We start from the raw sequence: 26,021 nt of genomic DNA on the forward strand, positions 1-26,021 counted from the left end.
ATATTACAACAAGCAATCCCCCCCCCCCTTTTTTTTTATTTCCTTCATTTTAGGATAATATTACACTTAAGTATACAATGGTATGCATGGTCTTCAGAGGGTGATGCAAGGCTTGGTGTATGGATGCGTCCCAGCTCAGGCGGGACTTCAGGCCCCCTTGTTTAAAGATAAACTAAGGCGGTCGTGGACCCCTTTTATCCTCAGGCCGGACTCGAGCCCACGGGACTCGATCCTCCTGGAAAGTTTTATCTTTTTTGACAGCTGTATAAGAGAACAGCAACTTAATGCGATTTTTCCCTTTTAGAAATAGTCTCAGACTATTAGGCATATAAAACTATACTCACACTGTTATGGTTCTGCTCTGTTGTTCGGATGCCGTCAATCAAAGTCCAGGGGCTGGTCGCCGTCGGCTGGGCAGCACGGAATTCACCGTGCGGGGCTTTCCTCCACGGTCCTAGTCCGCGGGCTGTGGCCACAGTCTTCAACTTTCGACTATCAGTCCCAGAATCTTGGATGTATTGGCAAACGGCTTCGAAGGACCGAGGAATGTCAGGAAATTCTTCCCAATATTATAAGACACAAGAACCACAAACAAGTAGTATAGGTTTTAGCAACGACTCCCTGCCGAGAGGTGAGAGTGACCAGAGAGGAGAAGTCTCCCCTCTCCAAAGCAGTCTCTGAGTAGCCTGACTCTCGCCAGACCCTTGTAGTTCCGCCATGCTCCACCAGAGGCGTTTCGCTGAGCTCCACACAAGGGTCTGGACGCGAGGGCAATCCAAACCCCTTCCAGTGATCAAAAAATGAGCAACCAATCAGGAGCGCCGAAGCGAGTGTTAGATTCAAACAACAATGGCGGCACGCAGCGAGGAGTCTTGTGCTGACATTGATTCTGCTATTTCAACCGTTTTGTCGAATCTATCGAGTATTCATTCTTTAAAAGATTAACAGAGGATAGTTTTGAAGACATTTATTGGTGGCAAGGATGTTTTTACTCTTCTTCCGACCGGGTTTGGCAAGAGCTTGAAGAAGCCTAGCACGTCATTCAAGATAACAGGCAAGTGGTTTATCAAATCACATGCGAGGATGTTTTACAAGGACCCGCCTTCATAAATACATCTCCTATCGAGAAGTCCCAGATCCTTGTGTGAAGCAGACAGCGAACTACAGGATCTGGCAAAAGTCAGGTTAGTCTCTGAGCTCTTCGACACAATAAGGTTCTTTTATTAAAGAAAAGCACAGTGTAGTCTAAAACAAGTCAGCATGACCTTGGTCGAAACCTCCCTAAATTCTTCCTCTCGCTCATGCCCAGTTTCTTATCTGCAGGTGCATAGCGTTCCTGTGAGGCTGAGATAAAATGTCCAGATTGTGCATTTTCATTTTTATTCATCATACAGTAGAGTTCCTAAAATCGCACATAAGAGTGTCAATTGTTTATTTATTGATGTATTCATTTTAAAGCTAAACATGCAATATTGGGTGTTCACTCTTTACTATTCACTGCGTGGTGTTTCTCCTTTACTGTTAGCACAGACAGGATAGATGGTCATAAGAGGAAATACAAGTCTCTAAAAACAGGTGTGCAAAATTAATTTACACAATTGTGTCATGTATTGTTTATTTTCCTTTTAGTCAATGTTTAGTCACAATCCTTATCTATGTAGTTAAGTTCCAAAAGTGCAGACATGAACTTAACTTCATTGTCTGTCGAAGCAATTACAAGAATTAATTTCTCAGGTCAGTCCATAGCTTGAATTATTTATTTGGCTTACCTACTTGGTGATCTTCTTACTGGGAGATACGTTGAAGAGAATACTTTCATAGACATGTTCTATTCTCTACGCGAAGACTTTGTACTGTCATGATCTATGCTCATAATGATAAGAAAAAGGACTTTGTTCCCTCATGAAAAGAGAGAGAGATAATTGGCCGGTGGCACAGTGGAACTACCTTTACCGCTGTGATAAATGCACCACGTTTTGTATGGGTTTTAGGCTAAAGAGCCTTCAGGGGGGAAAAAAAACCTTTGCAACATGTCATGTCATGAAATATATCATTATCAATGAAATATGATTTCAAACACAGCATCTCCCTTCACAAGATAAAGGGTTCAAATAAATTCCATAGTTAACATTGAATATGTTGTTTATTTATGTTTGTGAACTAAAGCTTTTTATCTTTATACATTTCTCTCAATTATTGTTCACAAATCTGTTTAAATTTGTATAAAGCCTACCTTACACTGACAAGATTTGGGAAAGATTCTTGAAAGACTGTAGTCTTTTGAGTAAAGTCGGAATGAGGGGCATTAGTTAAAAGACTACAATCTTTCAAGAATCTTTCCCAAATCTTGTCAGTGTAAGGTAGGCTTTAGTGAGCACTTCTCATTTCCTGACATAATCCATCCACCTCACAAGATGCTGATTACATAACATGATTACACAGGTGTGCTTAGGCTGCCCACAATAAAATGCTACTACCTCTTTTCCAGGTCATCCCAGTGGGCTGCAGGTGTTTCTGATGCAACCGACAGAAGACCTGCATCTTCACCTTTTTTTCACTCACACTCAACGTCTATTTAACCCTTATAGGATCTTCGTTTTTTGGTTACACAGGGGGTCCTGCCGGGTCTGGTAGACCCATGGCATTTTGGGGTCTTTAATCCAACATATTAAAACCTTTTTTTTAGGGATGACCGATAATATCGGAAGGCCGATAGTATCGGCCCGATATTAGCATAAAATGTAATATCTGTTAATATCGGTATCGGATTTTTTTGCCCTTAGAAGAACCGATAAAATAACCCTGCCGTTACACCCCTATGCGCTCCTGAAGCGTTTACCGGCGCACAGGTGATGAGTCTTGATGACCTCATCAAGCTGCGTCTTGAAACTCACAAACAAACACGCGTGGATGGCTGCCCTAACAAAGTTGCTCGCTCTGTTTCACTTTTACTGTCTATGGTTTCAACGCTATGTCTGCGGTTTGGAATTATTTTAAAGTGTGTACTTCGGATGTTAAATTCGCAATTTGCAATGACTGCAAAGCGGCAGTTCCGAGAGGCGGAACCAAACCGTCTTCATTCAATACTTCCAATTTAATCAACCACCTCAAGCTGAATCATCCAGAGATTTACGCGGCATTTGTCAACCAAAGCAATGAGAAGAAGCAACAGGGCCAGGCAGCGGTGGCAGTGAAAAAGACTCAGTTGACGCTCAAAGATTGCACCGAGAAAAAACAGAAATACGCCAAGGACCATCCCAGGGCAAAAGCCATAAATCGGAAAATCATCGAGTGTATTGCACTGGATAACCAGCCCTTTTCGATCGTACAAGACGCAGGGTTCACCAAACTTGTGGAGTTCCTCGAGCCACGCTTTACCATGCCCAACCGCAGGTATTTAACAGACGTGTGTTTACCGGAATTGTACAGCGTTGTTTACAACCACGTCGAAAAGCTAATTGTTGATGCTGTATACATTAGCTTCACGACCGACATCTGGTCATCAAGCGTTAGTCAGGTGAGCATGTTGAGCTTGACTGCTCAGTGGCTAGATAAAGACTTTGCGCTGAAAAAGGCTGTGCTTCATTCCCAAGAGTGCCGCGGGTCTCATACAGCAGAAGCAATCGCATCGGCGTTTGAAGGGATGTTCGAGAGGTGGGGAATCCCCAAGGAGAATGTGCACGTAGTGGTCAGAGATAATGCACGGAACATGGCTAAAGCTGCGTCGGAGTTTGGTGTCCCAAGTCTGCCCTGCATGGCACATACTCTACAGCTCGCAGTGAATGGAGGTGCCCTCACTCAGCGCAGTATTGCAGATGCCCTGGCGGTGGGGAGGCGAGTGGTAGGACACTTTAAGCACTCACCACTTGCTTGCAGTCGTTTTGAAGACATACAAAAAGAACTCAATATGTCCGTTAAAAAGTTGCAACAAGACGTCTCCACCAGGTGGAATTCCACCTATTATATGATGCAGAGCCTGGTGGAACAAAAGAGGGCTTTAAGTGCATATGCTGCTGATTATGAACTCCCCACAACATTGACAGCAAGCCAGTGGGGGATAATGGAGAAGATGATCACCCTCCTGGGACCCTTTGAGCAGCTAACCAGGGACATCAGCTGTGCAGAGGCCACTGCTGCTGATGTTATCCCTGGTGTCGTGTCCCTCACGCGGCTGCTTGCCAAGACGGATGAATCTGACAAAGGTGTGCAAACTGCCAAACATGCGCTGTTGGAAGCGGTCAGCAAACGCTTTGATGGTGTTCAAACTGAACCGCTTTATGCAATTGCAACCATGGTTGATGCTCGCTACAAAGACCGTTATTTTGACCCGGATAAGAAGGAGGAAGCACGGAATATGCTGCTGAAAGTTGTGGATGAAATGGCCAGTGTGGGCAATGGTCAACGAGAAGACGCTGCTGGTGCCAGTGCAGATGATCCAGGCCAGGAGGACCAGGACCCCCCACCTAAGAAGGCAAAAGGAAGCCTGCAGGACATGTACCAAGAAATCCTCACAGAGAATGATGTCGCCACACAAGCAACTACAGGCGAAACAGCATCACAGGTGAGTAAACTTTACCAGCAGATTTGTTGAATGCTTCATATGAAAATTAATCAAATAACATATGCCTGTAGTGCTTTGAAGTAAGTAGACTTTTCTGTTTTTGTTTTGTTTTTTTGTTTTACTTTTCATTTAGGTTCATGCATACCTGGGAGAAGTCACCATCCTCAAGACAGCCTGCCCTTTCAAGTACTGGAGCTCCACCCAGATGCGCTTCCCTGCACTTGCCCGAGTTGCACGCAAGTACCTCACTGCGCCCTGTACCAGTGTAGACAGCGAGCGGCTCTTCAGCGCCGTCTCCCATGTCATAGACGAAAAGAGAAATCGCATACACTGCAACAATGCAGAGATGCTCATTTTCATTCAGAAAAATCTACCCCTCACAGATATGGACAAGGGAAAAAATTAGACCAGTCATATAGGCAAATCAGCATCAGTTTTTTTTTACCCTCATTTGTTGCACTTTATGTTTACTGGTATGGACTGAAGCTGTTTTTATTACTTGTGCCTTTTTTGTTTTAATATTCGTTCATGTTGTTACTCTTTGAAAGAGCCGGGTAGATTGAGCCCAGTGTGAATGTTTATATTGTCAATGATTGTGAGGCCTGTTATGAAGGCCAGTCAGTCTTTTAGCCCTGTTCATTGGACTAATACTAAAGGAGGACTTTGTTTACTACTCTGGAAGGTCTGGACTGAAACTTTGTGCCTTCCCTGTTCTTATGGCACACTACCACATCTTTGTTGTTGCTCATGTAGAGCGGTGCTGATTGAGCCCAGTTTATAATTTCAATGATTGCTTTAGCCCGAGCAATGGGCTAGGGACTCAGGCTGCTTAGATTTGTACACCTTTAAAATGTTTCATTTTGTACCCCACCTCAAACCTGCTTTTTTGTAGCTCAAACAAAAGCGCAGTTTTCAAAATTGTGCAGTATAGTTGCCACATTGCAATTGTGTGGATTCATTCAATTAAAGTGATAAGTTTTAGTTAAGAAACACAGAAAAATAGTAGCCTGTCATATACACCATCATACACCATGCATGGTGTCACCATGCCTGTTATTTTAGTTGGTTACATGCTGCTATGTTGCACATAGTTTTCAGTTACTTACAATGTTTTATCATCTGTGAATGACAGGGAGAGTGTAATTCAAACTGTTGTTTCAAACAATTAAAAAAATAAACATGGCACTTTTTCCCTACATTAAGTTGAAGTATTTTTCTTATTTTGCATAGACAAAATTTGGACAGCCTTGTTGCATTCAAGAATACATCCAGTGGGGCATCACAATAACATTAAGGATGTTGTGTTAATTCTACAATAGGAGATGTGATGTTAGGTACCTAAATGAGTTTTGAGGGGGGGGAAAAAACATATATCGGTATCGGCTGATATCGGAATCGGAAATTGAGAGTTGGGCAATATCGGCATATCGGATATCGGCAAAAAAGCCAATATCGGACATCTCTACTTTTTTTGTTAAAATTCTCAGCAGATGTTTACTTCAACCTATTTGCAAGTCATATAAACAACATTTGTTACATTTGTTGCCTTTACCTTTGTTAAATCACATGGTTATGCACAGAAGTGCTACTCGTTTTTGTTGCACAAATGCAACAAACTTAGGAAATGCATCCTAAAACAGCCATAACTGGACAATGATCAACTAATGTACAAATGAAGGATGTTTTTCCAGAACTATAGTGAATTATTTATTAGAAATTGAACTTTCTCACTACATCTGCCATGATCCTCAGATTCTGAAACCTCTTCCTCTGCATCATCTTCAAGTCCCCCTGTCTCTTCCAGTATCAATTCTAAGGCAGTCTGAACTGAGAATCGCTTTGCCATCTTGTGTGGTATTCATTCCCGCAGGACAGATGGTAAAATGTGTGGGAATATGGGTGCAGATATTGTTGGGTTAGGGGTTGGGTTAGGGTTGGGTGCTCCAATTTTGTAACAATGTTGCAACCTTGTGCGGGAACTGCACTGGTGGCTCACACTAAGGGCCCATTTACCTGCTTTACTCTCTCTCTCCCTCTCTCTCTTTCTTTCTCTCTCTCCCTCACTCACTCACTCTCTCTCTCTCACAAACACACACACACACACACACACACACACATACTGTACACAGGCCCAGAAACCTAAAAGGGGAAATGAGATAACACAGGACCTATGATTTCCACACATTATAGCCCCGGGTCCAGTAGACCCGCAAAGACCCTGTATGTAATAGAAATGTGCAGGGGGGGGATGCAGGGGGGGTTCATTTTTTTTTTTTTCTGAATTATGTTCCTCACACAAAATGAGCTAAGGCCAATGAATCTCAGTTTGAAAAAATAATTATTTGTATCACTTTTCTTAAGATGAAAACTGAAAACGGGTCCCACAGACCCGAAGAGCTTATAAGGGTTAAGTAAGTAAGCAAGCCTTTCAATTTACAATTTTGTTACAGTATACATTTGTTGCACCAACATACAGGTACATGGCCAAAGTTATATAAACAGAAAATATCTTTAATTATCTGTCTGGGGCACTTTTATATACAGTATGCTCTGTTATGAACTCTAAGCTGAAGGGTAAACCTGATAAGATACACGTGAAGGCCATGGAGGTTTGACACAGGGTCGGAGACTGCTGATGGGTGCATTGTGTCTGAGGTGTGGCTGGGGTGTGCACTGTACTACCAGGACTTCCTGAAGATATACCACGATGCACAGGCCACACTGTAAAAATATTCACCCTTGGTGTTATCTTAACCCTTTCATGCACGCATTATGAAAAAAAGTGTCTAGATTTTTTTAGTATTGATTTTATTACTCTATATGAGCCAAATATTGAAAATCAGTTGGAATTTTTAAAAAATATGCTTAATATAGAAGTTATGTTACTGTCCACGTATGTGGACAGTGCGCAACAAAGGGGTAAAAAAGAAAAAATGTAATGACAGAAAATGTGGAAACTTTGGCCCTCTACTTCCTCCATACTACCCACCCAGCCCTCTACTACCCCCATACTACCCACCCACCTCTCTACTACCTCCATACTACCCGCCCAACCCCTCTACTACCCCCATTATTGCTCACCGACCATCACCCACCCCTCTACTACCCCCATATTACCCACCTCTACTACCACCACTACCCAACCACCCCTCTACTACATCCCTACTACCCACCCCTCTACTACTAATCCACCCACCCCTCTAGTACTCTCATACCCACCCCTCTACTACCCACCCAACCCTCTACTACCCCCATATTACCATACCACCTTGGCATTACCACATGTAATTAGGTCATTATTTATAAATATGTTTACCAAATGTTTGTTTCTTTGTAATTTAAAGCAATTAAAATCATATTTGAAAAAAAAAAAAAAAAAAAAGTCCTAGTTCCAAAATCTTAATTTTGGCCATTTAACTCCTCTGTTGCGCAACGTCCACATACGTGGACAGTTGCTTTATAGGGTCTACAAACTCCATTTTACATCCGATTTAATTTCTGAAAACATAGAGTTGTTCAACACACTCTCCTGTATAGCATAATATTTTTTTTTACATGATTTTGCCTTCTTGAGTACTAGCTTTTTACAGATATGCCTGGAGCATTCAGCATATGGCCATTACTGTCACTCATGTTGAATTGATGATGTCATCAAGCAGTCAATATTCCAAATATAAGATGATACATATTGTTAATATATTGCCAAGGACCTACTAAAACTGCCCTGAAGTGGATTGGTGTATATCAACATGATAAATAAGTAGAAAACATAGATAAAGTTACTGTCCACGCATGTGGACGTTGCGCATGAAAGGGTTAACTAATATTTTCTTATAATTATTATCTCTAATAACAAACATACAGTAACTGCACATTATGGTTAACAAACTGAGCCAAACAGGTTTCCATGTGATGAGTCTTCAACAATAAACCTCATGAACTGCTGTACACTCTCAATCTATCTTTAAATGTTCAACTCGCCTTCTGAAGGTGGGCTGCAGGGATGTCCACATTTGCGGCTGAGGTAATGGCAGGGAACGAGGTGGACTACAAGCACCCATTAACTGCTTTAACATATTATCTAAAATAAAATAATATGAAATGAAGAGAGAAAGAGCTAAGTACACAACATGCCGTAGAAAAGAACATCAAAATATCAACTTAATATATGATATGGCACTGTGTAAATCTAAATGTGTATTTGTGGCACATTTATGTAAAACAATTGACTATATGTTCTTTATCTCATAGTTGTAACAAGCTCTCTCATGACTAACACATTTCACATTTACACTGTGTTATAGATGTCAATCGCAAAATCACATCCAATCATCTAGCATATTAAAGGTGTACTTTAAGAGTTGTTGAAAAGTTGAAATTGCGTAAAAGACTTGACTGCAGATTTATTAAAACTATTCATTTATGCATTTTCCTCCTTTCTCTGGGATCCTCTCACCAGGCCTCCTCTGGAAGCATAAGAAGGGAGTAAACAGGGCCTTGTGAGTCTGTGTTCATCTCTGCCAGCCTCTGATTGGCCACTGGAGGGTAGAGGGTGGGGTTTGAGTGAGATGTGGACAGGTCGCTGACGGTGGAGTGTTGGGTCAGATCAGAGCCGAACAGCTGAGTGGAGGGTGTGTCCTGGGCATAAATGTTGTCCTGGGAACAGACACAAGAGTAGGAAACTAAGAGTGTCTCTTATCTGGTCTCGTATCTGGTCATTTGGTAAAGATGATCACAAGTGTCCTAAATGTCCACCTTGTTTCCAACTAATGTTTTTCCTGATTTTGGTTTCCATATTTACTTTAAGCACAGGGCAGTGGTAGGGAGATGGGCTAGCATGCAGTAGCCAGAAGCTGTTTTTCAATTTCTGGCTTACAATGATTGTGCCCCAGAGCAAGGCATTTAACCCAGAGTTTCTTTGTGAAGATTGGCCTTTGTAGTATAATTTATATGCTGTATGTAAATCACTTTGGATAAAAGTGTCAGCTAAATTAATTACTACGTTGAATTATATTTTGTAAAATATTAATATATGGGTATTTTCAATTTGATCTTAAAGGTATACTATGCAACGTTTTTCAGTTAATCAATTTGTTTCATACTGTTATATATGATTAAATGAGTCATTACCGGTCAAACAATGTTTTTTTCAGCCGCCCTAGTGGTCTATAGCCGTAGAACCACGCTTGCAACTTCAGGAATCCTTGGGCACGCACCCATGCTCTACTCCAGGAAGTGTCATGTAAAGTCTCATGAAAAGGCATGGCAGACTGACCGATTGAGGAGTTTTGTAAAAAATATACACGCTAAAGCTGTAGGGGTAGCTCTGCAGAGAAATATGCAAGCATTCAAACGAGCAAAAATTAAAAGTGAAAGCGAAACCGGCGATAAAATCGCCAATCCTGCATAGCATACCTTTGATATGTTTTACCTAAAATGTTTACGTAATGTGTATTGATGTCACTGTATGTGAAATAGCATACAAGTGGTTATGGTAATTTTAAAAGGAAAACAGCATTCACTCATCAAAAGTGACTCTACCAGACACTACTAAACCACAGTAGAGATTTTTGATCAAATAAACTCCATTCTGAGTCTTTTCCTTTTTTATTACACATACTTTGGCTCTCTAAGAAGCACACAGAAGATGAGCCTTACCTGCAATAGGCCTATAGCTCTTTCATTTAATGTCAGACTTAGAGGGGCCAGCGATCCTGCAACAGATGTGACATGGTTAAGTGTGTGTGTGTGTGTGTGTGTGTGTGTGTGTGTGTGTGTGTGTGTGTGTGTGTGTGTGTGTGTGTTACTGTAGGGAGTGTACAGTAGGTGAGTGTGTGTGTGTGTGTGTGTGTGTGTGTGTGTGTGTGTGTTACTGTAGGGAGTGTACAGTAGGTGTGTGTGTGTGTGTGTGTGTGTGTGTGTCTGTGTGTGTGTGTGTGTGTGTGTGTGTGTGTGTGTGTGTGTGTGTGATTGCACACACTTGACTCACTCTCTGTTGATCTCCTTGTCTTCCTTCTCATCCTGATGCCGATTATGACAATCCCTATCAACACCTGTGCTATAGCTGCTGCCAGAACTGTATGTGGTGCAGAACAAAACCTAGGATAGTACAGTATTGCTGCATAAAGTGTGATTAACTAGTATAGCATAGCATAGCATTCCATAGCATCACATTTCCGATTAGAGCATTAATATAACCATATATATCCTGTGTGATGAATGAAGCTCACCAAAACCTGGGGAACAGGTGAGTTTGAAGGTCTTGCCTTGAGTGTGTGTGTGTGTGTGTGTGTGTGTGTGTGTGTGTGTGTGTGTGTGTGTGTGTGTGTGTGTGTGTGTGTGTGTGTGTGTGTGTGTGTGTGTGTGAGTGTGAGTGTGTGAGTGTTTTTAACATCTGTGTACAAACTACTTGCATTATGTAAAATGATTGTCATGCCTACCAGGAGCCAAAATTTCAGTGATGAATGCAGGTGTTGTTGTTTTTGTTGTTACTGTTGTTTTCGTTGCTGTTGTTGTTCTGTTGGAAAATGATGTTATGCTATCATATCTCACTATGGTGGGACCTTGAGAAGAAAGAGGAAGAATTAAAAATGTTGCTGAGCAACAGGTGAAGCATAGCCAGTTGTCTGTTTCATGTTCAGAATTAATTATGAGTTTAGTGAGTTCACGTTCGTGATCGACACCAGGGATCATTTTGTATGGACAAATACCTGTTTCATCATAGACATCAAGTTCAGTCTCCTGTTGGTCTCTGTCTCCTCCTGCCACTACTCCACACACGTACATTCCAGAGGCATTGAGGGTCAATCGGAAAATAGACACAACAAACTTGCTACTGTTTTTCCTGTCATTCAAATTGCATCGCCAACCATAAGTCCAAGCCTGACGTCCATCAGATCTAACCAGTGTGATACTGGCATTATGCTCTCTCTTCTTCATGTATTTGGGGGAGTCTTTGTATGCTCTTTCATATGGGCAGTGAAAGATGGCCGTCTTTCCAACCGGTTTTCGTATGCTCATCCTGTCTGTCTGACTCCACACAACTGAAAAATAAAGAGCAGAAGGTGTGATACTATCATAGCTCACGACCTGGAGCTGCTTGTGGTTTTATCACCTTTTATCAAGTTTTGCCTCGGCAGTGTTAGCAAGACAATGACTAAACTGGACTACTTGTTTTTACAGCCCCCACAACTTTCAGCTGTTAATTCTTAAGGATATTCTTAAAGCTGCGTCAGAAATATTAACTGAGAACATGAACTAAGACACGGAGGAGGAAGCGAGAGAGAGAGAGAGAGAGAGAGAGAGAGAGAGAGCAACAGGGCTGTAGATGTACCATCTTCATTCCACATTTTTAAATTTAGCATACATGTACTTCTTCATATTTATTTCTGAACAGTCTGTTAATGCTTTGTAGGTCTGCTCAACAGATTGGTAGAGCACATTTCCACCAATCACGCCTTGGGACTAAGAGACACAAACAACTTCAGACATGTCTTAATACTCTGTGCCAGGATTTTTATGCTTTTTAATATTGATCGAGTTTAGAGAGACAACATACCTGAGACCACAGAGACAGAGATGAGAAAGACACATAAGTAATTCCGAACCATCCTGCCGTCCTTCATTAGCTCATGTATCCGTGTGTGTGTGTTTCAACCTTCTTTAACAGCCACTTCATATGAGTCTGTCATATCTGCCAATCTGATGCTTGAGCGGAGTTGTGGTCTTGCCTGGTCTGTTCCATGCAAGGATGTGGTGAACTCTGTCTGACCCCCCTCCAACATATCACACAATGTGCAAAACTCTCTATGGCGCTACATCAGAGGTGCATTTAAATTTTCAAACATAGGTGAACGTTTGCAAACATTTTTACGCCAGCCTTGAGTTTTCGGCAAACATTTGCAAACAATTGCAAACAGTCTAAGGAGTTCTCTGCGAGTATACAGTGGAACTGGGCGAAGGCAACAATGCAATTACCGTTAGAATGGAATGATAACACCAAAATGTACAGTAGTTGTAAGGTAGGCTTTAAACGCTTAATTTATGCTCTTGGTGTAGTCTTGGTGTTATGTGTTTGGTTTGATCCATTAAAGGATGTGGTTTGTGAGCTGTTGTTGTAGTGAACTCTCTCTGACCCCACTCTGACATGCAGTACTGGGCCAAAGGTCTTAGGCTGCCTTGCATATTTTCCTTCCTCAATATTGTGGGTATCATGAGTACTGGAAGTGAGGCCTTAGAATGTTGAGGCGGGTGTTAGACTGACAAATCTGTAGGAATGGCTTCAGAACTTAGGCCTTAGGCTTAGGCTGCCTTGCATGTTTTCCTTTGGCAGTATTGTGGGGCTGTGTGTTGTAGACAGAGAGATGTCGCTGATATCTGTTTATGTTTATCTCTCCGCATCTCTCTCTCTCTCTCTCTCTCTCTCTCTCTCTCTCTCTCTCTCTCTCTCTCTCTCTCTCTCTCTCTCTGTGTGTTGTACCGCCAGTACAGAGGGTCAGTGCTCATGGTGTGGAAAGGCACAAGGGGGGCTGGAGTGACTGTAGAGACGAAAATGATCAAGGCAGATTTATCAAGTCTCACCATTTATAAGCTCAGGTTGTGGAGAGGACTCTTTCACATAGGCTACACTCACTGCGATTTTAACATGACTAAGAACATAAAAATTAGCAAGCCTTCTACTTTCCATTTCAAAAATAGAATTGATGAGTGTTTGCAAATTAGTTATGCCTGTTGAAATGCAGTCCACTCAGATAACTAATTGGTCACCAGGCTCAAAATGCACTTTTAATTGCAAACAGAAATGTAACACTTGTATCATGTCATTACATGCTTCCATTTCCAAAGCAAAGAGTGAAGTCTGCTTGTAATAACCTAATATTGTGACTTCAATGTGCTGCAAACAAACAAGGCTACAGTTGGTAAAGCCTTGAACAAGAGCTGGCAAAAGAGAATCATGAGAAATGTTGTTGAGATTTCAAGTTTGCAGTATTTCTTTAGAAAATAATATTTGAAAATACACTAAATAATATATAGGCATTCTGTGTTACGTTTTCTTGCATATTTGTTATCATTCAAATAATTTTTAATTCTTAGTTGTGCATGTGTGTGTGTGTCTCTCTCTTCCACCTCTGCCTCAGGGCCCTGTGTGCAGTTGTTCCACCACTGATAGCAAGTCACATGTAAAAGAAACCCATTCACTATGCATTGCTTCATGTGACTTATTTTATTGAAACTCATTCCACAGAAATTATAATACAAAATGTATACTTCCAGTTAAAAACTTCATCCATTTCATTTATTTCCCCGAGATCTGCTCTTCTTTGATGGTTTCGCTGTGTGTGTGTGTGTGTGTGTGTGTGTGTGTGTGTGTGTGTGTGTGTGTGTGTGTGTGTGTGTGTTTATGTGTGTGTGTGTGTGTGTGTGTGTGTGTGTGTGTGTGTGTGTGTGTGTGTGTGTGTGTGTGTGTGTGTGTGTGTGTGTTTCTAGTGTACAGTACCACTTATCTCCTTTGGTGACATTTACAATTTGCTCTCTATTACAAGCATGCAAGCGTGTCATCATACCAGGTGTTTGTAGTTCAGGCCTTAATAAATTGCATCTGATTCGTCAAACTCTAAATTCTGGTATATTTCATCATACTCACTATTGTCTAGCTCTGTTTCATTGTATATTGTGTCGGGGTCAGTGGTGTTGAGACTGTGGTTAGGTGAATCCATCTGGCTGGTGTAGGGGTCAGTGTTGGGACTGTAGTGAGGTGAATCCATCTGGCTGGTGTATGGATCTTGTGGATGGTCATCATAGTCAACAGTCTCCTAATCATTATAAATAAAGCATCAGGAATGTTTTCTGTTATGCAGTGTGTTAGACAATCCTTCTTCGAATTACATTGGAATTAATGATTGATGTCCAATAGCAGAACAGTAAAATACTTATTGTCCCATAATGCCATTCCCTCACCTTTTCAGCATTTTCCCCAACTGGTATAGATGGTTCTTGGGCTGCTCATGAAACAGAAATACAGTCCGTTTACGTAAAAGAGAGAGTATAGGGGGGCTCATACCTAAGTCTTTGTGTGCATGTGGTAACAACTACTTAAACATTGTGTCATGTTTGGGTTGATTCTTAGCAAAATAATCTTTATGTGCTCATTCATGTGCAATTACTTCCACCAACAAATCAAAGTATTCTCGTAAGTGTAGAATCTGTCAATCAAGAACACGTACGCCCAAGTCGCCAGTAGTGCAGCCATGTTTCGGCCTCCATCTTTAGAATGCATTAGCCAAGGAGGGACACATTTGTTTACTTACCCTCTGATGGTCTCTGCCTCCTTTTTAGCATCCAGATTATGACTATGACTATGATCTGCAGCACTGCAAACCCTGCCACACCTGTACTAATAAGCACCAGCTGTCCTGTGTACAGGAGCACAAAACACAAGAATCATTGCACCACACATAACCGAAAGCATGGACATAATCTACTTTCTGTGATAGCTTGTAGGGAAACATAGCGAGTGTCTACAGACAGTATTGACAGAAAGTAAACACACACACACAGAGAGACACACACACCATTACCATAGCAACACTTCAGAAAACATATATTTGTGTTGCTATCCAATCAAACAATGTCTGCACCCTTTCTTTTTTTTCTTTTTTTGACATAAGCAAAAAGCTCTGCAACAACCCATGCAGCAGACACATAAAGGGAAACATACATCCTAACGATAAACATACACAGGAAGTTGGCTGAAGCTCATCACAGTCTAGAGGTTTTGAAAGTGTTGTTTGGGGGTCTATTTTTGGATGTGTTCTTCTGAGACAAAATGTTACACTTCCTGTTGATTTTCAAACCATTGTCATAGTAACTGTCATAGCAACTAACTAGAGTAAGACTTGCTAAGGATCAAGGCGATTTATGCAAGAAGTTAGCAACCCTCAATATTTCCCTTTTGTGCAGCAGATTTCAAAACATGCATGTTTCTACCAAACAGGACTTTTTTTTATCACCTCTTTACATACAGTACACTGCCATACTCCTACCATAATCTGAGAGTGCAGAAAGGGTGGGCACAACTGCTGTTGTTGATGATGGTGGTGGTGTTGTTGCAGTCGTTTTACCTTCAAACGAAACAGGATATGTGTTTCTAAAGCATCTTAGTAACAACTTTACCCTCTAAAACCCACATTAAAAAAAAGTGCATTAATTAAAAGATTTTGACAATTTTTTAATACTATTTTCCCTGGTTATTGACATGTTTAGATAATTTGTATGGTAGGAACAGGCTTCACTCAGTCTCGTGTGTTTCTTTTCAGAGTGCTTGGCCAAACTTATATGCTTAATCAGAAAAGGAAAAAGGCTGGACTGCACACTGAAGAAGGCACTAAGCTGAAACGTGTCTGTGCACAAAACATGTTTATATGCAAAGTGCGGCCTTTTTCCTTTTATGAGTAAGCATTTTGACATGTTTAGGCATAGGTTCTTGCTGACAATATTTATAATGACAAATTGTGACTTTAATTCATTGAATTTGAGTGGAAATACCTGTTTCGCTGTAGACTTCAAGGTGAGTTTCTTGTCCGTCTTTGACCCCTCCGGCCTCAACTCCACACAGGTATGTTCCAGCGTCATCGAGGGTCAAATTCAAAATGTACACCTCAAACCTGTCACTGTTTTTGATATCCTTCAAGACGTAACGCCCGTATTTTGTCCAAACCCTCCATCCATCAGATCTAACCAGTGTGACACTGGCGTAATGCTCTCTCTTCTTTAGGTATTTGGGGGAGTCTTTGTTCTCTTTTTCATACAGGCAGGTAAAGATGGCCCTCTTTCCAACAGGTTCTCTTAATGTTTTTTTCTCAGTGTCACATCTCACCACTGAAAAAATAAAAAGTGTAACGTTTATGAAATGACCATGGCTCACAATCAAAAGTATGATTGTGATGTCACATTAGTTGTCTGGGTTAAGAACACAGTGTCTAAACATATCTTCATTGTTTTTTTGCTGTCCACACCCTTTATACGTAATTTCAAGGCTACTGTTGGTGCTATGCCCCCCCCCCCCCCCCCTATTTACCCTCTTAAGCACACACACACACACACACACACACACACACACACACACACACACACACACACACACACACACACACACACACACACACACACACACACACACACACACACACAAAACATGCTAGTGTTGTTGTAATTAGCATGATACCAACCTAAATTGCACTGATTCTTCTTTCTACTTAATCACAAAGTCTGAACAACAAACCCATGTCCCAACAAGAAAGTGTTCTCACAGAGATAGAGAGAGAGAGAGACATAGACTGAGAGAGAGCCCATAGAATTGGCAGCTATCTGTGGCATCCTCTTCCATGTTATTTTATATTAATTTTAGAGACACAACTGACCTGAGATCAGAGAGACGGCGATGATAAAGACACACAAACAGTTCCAAGGCATCCTATGATCCTTCATAGTGACGTGTGTCTGTATTTTATCGTGTGTGTTTCTTTAGGTTTCTTTGACAGCCACTTCAGTAGGAGTCTGTGGCAAATCTGATGCTGAGTTTCTCATCAGTGGGTTTTGGATGTGGTTTGGTAGCTTTTGTTGTGGTGAACTCTGTCTGTAAATACAGGAAAACTCCTTCACTGACTGATCTTACCACTCTAGCTGATTGGACAGCAACCCCTTGTGGTTACTGTTCAGGGTAGGACCATTTTAACATGCCGAAGATCACAGTACCCACTCGAAGGCAGAGGACAAAAGTGTGTTCAGCAAAACGTCAGCATTTCAGACTTACTCCACACAAGATTTTGTAAGGAGAGATTATTCAAAACCCCGATGTTATCTTCCCATAGGAAAAACTGCAAGACACTGGATCTGAAAGATGGCAGGTTTTTGTAGGCAAACTTTAGATGTCTGTACCATACAAAAGAACCCTCTGGTGCCCCCTATTGACCAGAGTCAGAAAGGGATAGTGTGGACATTTTAAAGGGAAGGACAGATGTTACTCTCATTGCTTAAAGATTTAAAGGATGTTACGCCTAAAAGACAGCCATGACTGATTAAAAAACATAGGTGTAGGAGTGCCACATAGGAGTGCCTTGCTGGCCTTTTTTTTATCCATTTGATAATGAAAACTTCGGTAACACTTTATATTAAGACACACATATTCACCATTAGTTAGCTGCTTACTAACATATGTATTAGTAGCATATTAGCAATTTGTTAGTCATTATAAGTCACTAATTAATACCTTATTCTGCAAGACCTTATTCTACCCTTACTAGACTCTTACTTAAGAATTCCCCCTATGTAAACTCCTAATTACCCCTTACTTATAGTTATTAAGTAAGTTGTTGCATATGAATTATGACTTAAATATGCATGGCTCAGTATAGGGCTTGTAAGGTGGTAGTACCACAAGAACAGTTATTCACCCCTAATAATACTTTCTATTCAAATTGAACTAGACACTAAACCACAAGTGCTAATAGTGTACAAATAACTAATAATTAAGTCTTTTTGGCAAATATGTTCCCTATTCTAAAGTTGAATCTTTGTTCACAATTAATTCACAATTAATTTGACACTATACTGTCACACTAAAGGAGAACTCTGGTGTGATCCAATCCTTAGCTCTGCTGTTTGAGGTCAGTATAGGGAAGAGCAAAGTGCTGTCCGTAGGGGAAAGAACTGAAAATGTAATACAACATACAGTCGACCAAATAGCAAACCCTCAACTAACACTAACTGAATGGGGCTTAGGTAAATCAAACTGAAAGTGAGTCTCTATACCCCGTTCTGTAGTGTTAGCTGCCTGTTAACTATAGGTCTTTGTTGAATCAAATTTTCTCATTCTGAGTCTGTGACCTCAAACAGCAGAGCTATAGATTGATTCACAACGGATGTCTTTTTTACCATGTGACCCTATACTTTAAAAAAACTGTTTTGAGGTTGAGACTTGATTACTCAGGAGCCAAGAAAGTTAGCATACAAATGTTGCCTTTCTTGCTATCTCCTATTCATTATGAAAGAGATATTCTTTTTATTTGTGCCAACTTGGCTGTCTGCTTGTTGTGTAGCCTACTGCGTGCTGTAATACAGTTAATAAGTGTGAATAGGAGGCAACTTTAATTTGGGGAACACATGGGGGTTAATAAGTGCCAAATTTATTGTGAATTAGATGTGAACAATGACCCAACTTTAGAATAGGGAACATATTTGGCATTACAAAGACTTAATTATGAGTTATTTGTACACTATAAGCACTGGTGGTTTAGTGTCTAATTCCATTCAAATAGACCATCTTTGATAAGTATTATTAGGGGTGAATAACTGTTCTTGTGGTACTACCACCTCACAAGCCCCATACTGAGGCATGCATATTTAGGTCATAATTCATATGGAACAACTTATTTAATAACTATGAATAAGGGGTAATTAGGAGCTTACATAGGGGAAATTCTTAATTAAGGGTATATTAAGGGTAGAATAAGGTCTTGCAGAATAAGGTATTAATAAGTGACTTATAATGACTAACAAATGGCTAATATGTGTAGCAGGGTTAACTAATTGGTATGATTATTTATGGCAATTGACTCGTTCCTCTTGCCCCTCCCCCTCGTTGCCCTGATTGCTAGCACCAGGACTGGCTGCTGGTGCTCTATAAGTGGGGAGCAGACCTGTCCTCATAGGTCTGAGCCCTGGGCACTGGTTGGCTGCCACCCCAGTTCTTTCCCTGAGTTTCAAGCCAGGTTGGCTATTTGTTTGCCGCTGCAACAAATGAGCAAGGTTACGTTAGAAGCAGTGGCCATGCTTTTAGATTCACTCACCTGTGCACTGGATCCCTGTAGATCTGTAAAGGACTGCTGGCCACAAACTGCTATAGAGTTACCGCTGACTGGTTGTCTACATTCTATGTGAGATGGTAGGTCCCAGTTTTGGCCCAACCCGGTCATCGTGTGGCAATTTATTGCAGCTCATTGTATTTCCTGTTTTCCACTTCTGCAGGCCTGAACATCGGGTGGCAGCCAACCTACGAGGCTGTTCTGTTTCCGGGTTTTCATGTCATGTCTTCCGTTTCTGTGATGTCTGTCTGTTCTCTCTGTGCTGGGCCAACGCCGGTTCGGGGAGGTCCATCTAAGAGACTGGGTTGGACGGCTCCAGTCTCTCCCTGTTTGGTCCCGCAGTCCCGAAGGTGTGAGCTGTACAACGGAGGCCAAGGACTGTGGCACCATTGGACTCTTCTGTGTTCTGTTTGTGTTTAGACTTTTGTTTCTGTTTAGTGTATTGTATGTATTTCTTTCTGTTCCTTGTTTAGGCTAAATGGGGAACCCCTTTAAAGTGTGTACTGTGTGCTGTGCTTTGCTGTGCCTAGTGACTTATACTATTCACCCAGCTTGATCTGTCATTGTGGAGCACTCTGACTTACTTGCCTCTTGGTTGAGGATGTTGCATCCCTCCCCTAAGTTCCCTAGAACAAGCTTAAGCCTGGAATAGACTTGTCAATAAATTATATTATATTTTTGGTAAACCACGTCTCTGCGCATTCAGTCAAACGAACTTATGTGACCTGTTAATGTGTTTGGGGTATCCCTGGGGCCTCTGACAATTTCTGGGGTGGCGTAGTCTAAGGCAAATTCCCCGTAATGCCACATATGCTACTAATAGACATGTTAGTAAGCAGCTAACTAATGGTGAATGTGTGTGTCCTAATATAAAGTGTTACCAAAGCTTCCAATGTGGACTGGTCAGCCTACTAAATTTTAGTTAAGCGCTTTGCTAATGACATCATGCATGTAAGAATGAGTGGTAAGCCATGAGGTGTAAAAGAAAACACATCCGTTTATACCTGTTTATGTGTTCAATCTGCTGTATTTTACATTACCAGGACAGGGGATAACGATAGAATTCCATTAGTTAGTAAAAATGACTCACCTGAGACCAGGGAAACAAAGGTGACAGAAACTATCCTGTTCCAAAGCATCATTTCTGTGTTCATCTGACCTGCTGTGCATCCAGAATGTGTGTTTGTATTTATTTTTGAGCGTCTCTTTAGTCTTCCTCAGCAGCCACTTTAGAGGAAACTGTGACCGATCTAGTGATTGGAAGGCCCCTTTAAGCTTGCTCTGAGGGGGCATTTCATATCAGTGGGGTTTGGGTCTGTGTCAGTCAAGGACGTGGTGAAGTGTGTGTTTCATGCTATGATGACCTCTGTGACTGGTGGGACTTTGAGACATGTTCTAAAAGAAAAAGTGTGTATGTGTGTTGTGTGTGTGTGTGTGTGAGAGAGAGAGAGAGCGCGTTTGTACTTGTTAATGTGTTCATACTGGGGGTCAGCATAACATACAGTACCTTGGACCAGGTAAATAATGAGAGGTGATTAATAACGATGAAAGAAGGAAAAGGAAAAAGTGTGATATGGCAAACATCCTCTAGTGCATCCTCACTGTTTCAGTGGCACTGTCAACATGTCTGAGCAATTAGCGAGAACCATGTAAAATGTTGCCATAATCAAATTTTAATTTCAATGAAATTAATCATTCAGTAAATCATTCTGTTCTGGAAAGATACACCACTTCTACCACAGCAGCAACAATATTACAATAAATAATAATAATAATAATAATAATAATATAGATAGATAGATAGATGTACAAAAATGCCAGAAGTAGGTAGTATCAAAATCAAACATCCATCGTGCCTTCGTATCTAGAGGTTGATGGTGGAGTAGATAACTGACCCGGAGGTACTCTGGTGTCTGTATCCCCCTGCTGGTGGGTCAGTGAATCTCAAAGTGGCGTACTGGAGAGACTCCTCATCTCGATCAAAGCGAACTGTGGAGTAGTCCATGGAGTCTGGATTTTGATTGGACGGTGGCAGGACATTGGAATAGATAGGGGATGGGCCTGTGCTGGCTGGGGCTTGGTTGGAGGTGGGGTGACAGGGACTGCTTGTGATCTCAGCATACTCACACTGGACCTGGGTATAAGCACAGGGAAGGTAGAGTCATGACAACGTGTATGCTGTAGCAGTAATCACTATAATCAATGGAAGTAGTTACACCAGACACGACAGTGGTGCGCTCGTTCGAAAAAAATAGACCCATCTTCTAAAATGGATTTTATGCATCACGAATGGAACACTTCAGTTGGTGTAGCTCCCCTGTTAGACTTGATGCATCACAAGTGCATTCTCACACACACACACACACACACACACACACACACACACACACACACACACACACACACACACACACACACACAGGCTTACCTGGTAATTACTTCCGGAGCGAGTGTTGGGTGTATGTCCAGCAGAGGGAGCTGTGGGATATGAAATAATGAGTGAATGAGGCAGCGAACAAGTACTGTATGATGATGAGTCAATAGGGTGCAAGTTTCATGGCAAAGCAGAAGTGATAACGGAGAGCAAGTCTACGTCATGGCAGGGACTTTGCCGAAGAGGATGAGACCTCTCTGTTGAAATGATTCCATTAAAATGTATTGTTCAACCCTGCTTTTGGTCGGCATTAGCCTAAGCTTTTATTAGCTAACATTCATCTGGCTCTTCCCACTTTGTGCGTTTGACTAGCTCTGGTCAAAATATGCTGCTAAACTTGCGCCCAATGATTAGGATTGAGAGTGTGTATGAAGATGATCTCTCACCTGATGCCTTCCTGACTCTGGTTTTCTGTGTGTAGAACATAGAGAGGCTGAGGACCAACACAAACACCACCGCAGCCAGACCAACACCAATGTACACAACACCACCTGGACAACATCAACAACACATCATTACTACACAAACACCACCACAGCCAGACTAACACTGATGTACACACACATTCACACACACAGAGACAGTATACATATACCATACAGTAGCATCCATTCCATTCAGACTGCAGTGACGTAAAGATTGTATTACGGCTAAAAGGTTGTAATAAAAGGTAGTCTGAGATTATGGCTAAAAGTTGTCTATGTTTGAGTTCAAACAGCCAAATAAATGGCACCCCTCAAATGAGCAGCCCAGAGCAGTTCTCTAAATCAGACCAAAAGTGTGTTGGATAAGAAAGATAGGCATCACAGACTGCATAAATGACACATACTTGGTGCTCCCTCAGCTTGTTTGGATGTGTCCTTTGGTACTGGCCCTGATTTTATCCGAGGAAAAGGGTTTGAATAGGCCACATTGTCCTCCTCACTGGAATCACCTGAAGTCAAATGTACAACAGATGACAATCAATCATCAAGATAATACTGTATACAGTAATTTCCCGCATATACTGTAAGCCGCATTGTGTTTAAGCTGTAGGACAGTGTTTTATGCAAGTTACAGTTTTTCTCAAATGCTAAAACACAAAAGCCAATCCTCTAAACCAAATGACCAGTTGTCTAAACACATTTACTAAATCTTTTCAATACCATAAACACATTTCACATGAAGACACAATTCTCAAAACACAATCCTCCGTTTTCATAAATCTAAGCACATTTTTCCTTGCTAAAACACATGTTGCAAAACATGTTCTCAAATGAAAGCTCATGTGATGCAAAATGCTTGCCACAGTCAGCAATAACTGAACACAATGAACATACCTGGCGTCATTCATTACACACAACCACTCAAAAATGAAGACACTTGTTGCTAATGCGCACAGTGACTGTGGTGTGTGTGTGTGAAGAAAATAAAATAATTTTGAAGAAACGAAACGAAGAAAATAAAAGAATTTCACACCCTGATCACGTTTTCAAGAGTACTGTTGTGTGCAATAGATTCTGTTTTTTGCACTGAGTTGTGTTACAGTAGTGTACTTGGATAGCCTAGAAATCTAGACGCACCCTAGTGGCCAAACATATTTTTGCCAATACTTTTCTGTGTAGTTTGGCTTGTCAGGCTAGTACTTGGAGAATTTTTGTACTCTTGATATGAAACTCACAACTCTAAATGAAGAGCTCTTTTCCAAAACGCTATAAATCCATTTTATAGACATTACTGTACTGTAACAAATCATGTTACTGTATTTACAGTAATTGTGTGTTTCAGGTAATAAAAATGCAGTTGTTTTGTTTTTATTGAGTAAAGATAAATTACTGCAACTAAACATAACCCAATACAGTTTCACTGAGATTACTTGAAAAACAAAATGTAAAAAATATATTTATGAAAATTCATTAGTAAAATGGTGGATATAGCGTTTTGGAAAATAACTCTTCAAATGCCTAATCCTCTGCAGAGATCTAAGAAGATCCGTTACTCTATGCATTGGCAGTTATGAAACAAAGAACCTTCTCACAAATTGAGCATTGTGTTTTCAATTGTTTTGCTGAAGTGTGTAATGGTGTGTATAGTGTTTACATTTTTGAAAGTTTCGAGCTGCTCTTTTGGTGTGAAAGTTTGAGTTTTGAAGTGAGAAGGTGTGGTTGTGCTTATGTAGCTTTAGAAAAGGGTATTGTGTTTAGACATTGGGGAACATGGAGGAAACTTTTGTGAAATGTGTTTTAGCTTTTGAGAAAAACTGTAAAAGAAACAAAACCATATTAACACCATATTACAGTGGCAAAAATATTTTTGGCCACTAGGGCGCGTCTAGATTTCTAGGCTATCCAAGTACACTACTGTAACACAACTCAATGCAAAAACCAGATCTATTGCACACAACAGTACTCTTGAAAACGTGATCAGGGTGTGAAATTCTTTTATTTTCTTCGTTCACACCACACACACACACACCACAGTCACTGTGCGCATTAGCAACAAGTGTCTTCATTTTTGAGTCGTTGTGTGTAATGAATGATGCCAGGTGTGTTCATTGTGTTCAGTTATTGCTGACTGTGGCAAGCATTTTGCATCACATGAGCTTTCATTTGAGAATATGTTTTGCAACATGTGTTTTAGCAAGGAAAAATGTGCTTAGATTTATGAGAACGGAGGATTGTGTTTTGAGAATTGTGTCTTTCATGTGAAATGTGTTTATGGTATGGAAAAATTGTGGCTATATTTAGTAAATGTGTTTAGACAACTGGTCATTTGGTTTAGAGGATTGGCTTTTGTGTTTTAGCATTTGAGAAAAACTGTAACTGCCCCCCTGTATTAACTCATAGTGGAAGAAATTTTGCAAAATCAATGTATAAGCCGCGGCTAATAGTCGGGAAATTACGGTAGCCTGTGACTATCAGTTTTGGGCACAGACACTTGTTATCTTCCTTTTCATTGCTCAAACCATCTAGTGGTGTGTTGATGAAAAAATTAAGTCAGGCACATGAACACATTTCTATTTTAATGCCACTGAAAAATAATAACAACACTTACCAAGATTAAAATGGTCTGAAGTAAAAGGTGCAGGATTTCCCTGTTATTACACGTACACATTATCATAATCCCTTCACCTCTTATCATAATAATAAGGTAAAAATGCTACTTGTTTTTAACTAATGTGATTTTCGTATAACATCCAATAAACTAATGAGAGTACCATCTTGCATTTGAACCTTGCGTCTTTTATCATTTATTCATATCAATATGATACTTATAATTCATGTCAAGATACCAAACGTGAACTTGGAACACACCCTACAGTAAATGCACATAGGCTCATTCCAGACTGTCAAAAACAGGGCCCGTAATGTGGAAGTGCACATATTGTTTTTACTGGTGAGCATTTATCATGCGTTGACTCATGTGAAGGAAACCACTGAGTAAGCAAAGACTAACCTTTTTTGTCTTCCACGTCGTGGTCCGTGCTGGACCCAGGCTGTGTAATAGATGGGCCAACAGGCTGTGTTGTTTGGGCTGCAAAATATCAAAGGGACATGTATCAATGCAAGATATATAATCATGTGATTAGTCTGAAAATGAGCTGAGGTGCATTTAGGGTGTGCTCCAAATTCATTTGCTATTTTGACATGAATGATAAATATCACTAAACATGGCTACAATGCCTCTCCTCACGGCTGTTACCATGGTAACACTCCTGTTCATAAACCACAATACCACTTCCTGAATCCATTAATGGGAAGTTTCTCTATGTGTGAGTGTGTACTAGTTTGCCCATGTTAAAATACAATCCAATAGCCAGTGCTGTCTTGTGTGTCAATGTAAGATATTCTAATAGTAAACAAATTTTCACATGTTTGTTTTCCATGACAAAAACAAATCACAACCAAATGTCTGCAAAGCAATACAAAGAAATACAAGTATAACTCACCAGGAGTCACCTTTAATGTGACTTTTTCAAATGTGTCTTTGATAGAGCGATCAACTCCACAGTAGTATATTCCAGCGTCTGTAAACTTCACTTTAGAGATGGTGACGACAAAATCCCCATCCCCATGGTCTAACAGTGAAAATCTTGGTTGAGAGTCATTCTGGCAATCAGATGTGATAAGGACATCCTCGTGTGTACATGGATCTCTGCAGAAGTATTTAACGTTGTCACGTGCCA

At 40.8% G+C, this 26,021-nt stretch overlaps 2 protein-coding genes across 2 annotated transcripts in view; one reads left to right on the forward strand and one right to left on the reverse strand.

The window, feature by feature from the left end:
• The first annotated feature begins 2,750 nt into the window (after positions 1-2,750).
• Positions 2,751-5,685, forward strand: LOC134083789 (zinc finger BED domain-containing protein 4-like). Its single transcript, XM_062539827.1, has 2 exons — positions 2,751-4,561; positions 4,695-5,685. The coding sequence occupies exons 1-2, from the start codon at positions 2,972-2,974 to the stop codon at positions 4,965-4,967; spliced, it is 1,863 nt and encodes a 620-aa protein (XP_062395811.1). The 5' UTR covers positions 2,751-2,971; the 3' UTR covers positions 4,968-5,685.
• Positions 5,686-21,128: 15,443 nt separating this feature from the next.
• LOC134083863 (CMRF35-like molecule 1) overlaps positions 21,129-26,021 on the reverse strand; it is a 5,634-nt gene continuing 741 nt past the window's right edge. The window contains exons 2-7 of the mRNA XM_062539832.1: positions 25,785-26,021; positions 25,292-25,369; positions 22,686-22,790; positions 22,243-22,347; positions 21,851-21,900; positions 21,129-21,556 (exon numbers count right to left, since the gene is read on the reverse strand). The exon at positions 25,785-26,021 is cut by the window's right edge and continues 75 nt beyond it. Coding sequence (XP_062395816.1) covers positions 21,287-21,556; positions 21,851-21,900; positions 22,243-22,347; positions 22,686-22,790; positions 25,292-25,369; positions 25,785-26,021 — 845 coding nt within the window. The 3' untranslated portion in view covers positions 21,129-21,286. The remainder of the gene's footprint in view (positions 21,557-21,850; positions 21,901-22,242; positions 22,348-22,685; positions 22,791-25,291; positions 25,370-25,784) is intronic.

Source organism: Sardina pilchardus, chromosome 1 (genome assembly GCF_963854185.1).
Source record: "Sardina pilchardus chromosome 1, fSarPil1.1, whole genome shotgun sequence".
NCBI classification, from domain to species: domain Eukaryota; kingdom Metazoa; phylum Chordata; class Actinopteri; order Clupeiformes; family Clupeidae; genus Sardina; species Sardina pilchardus.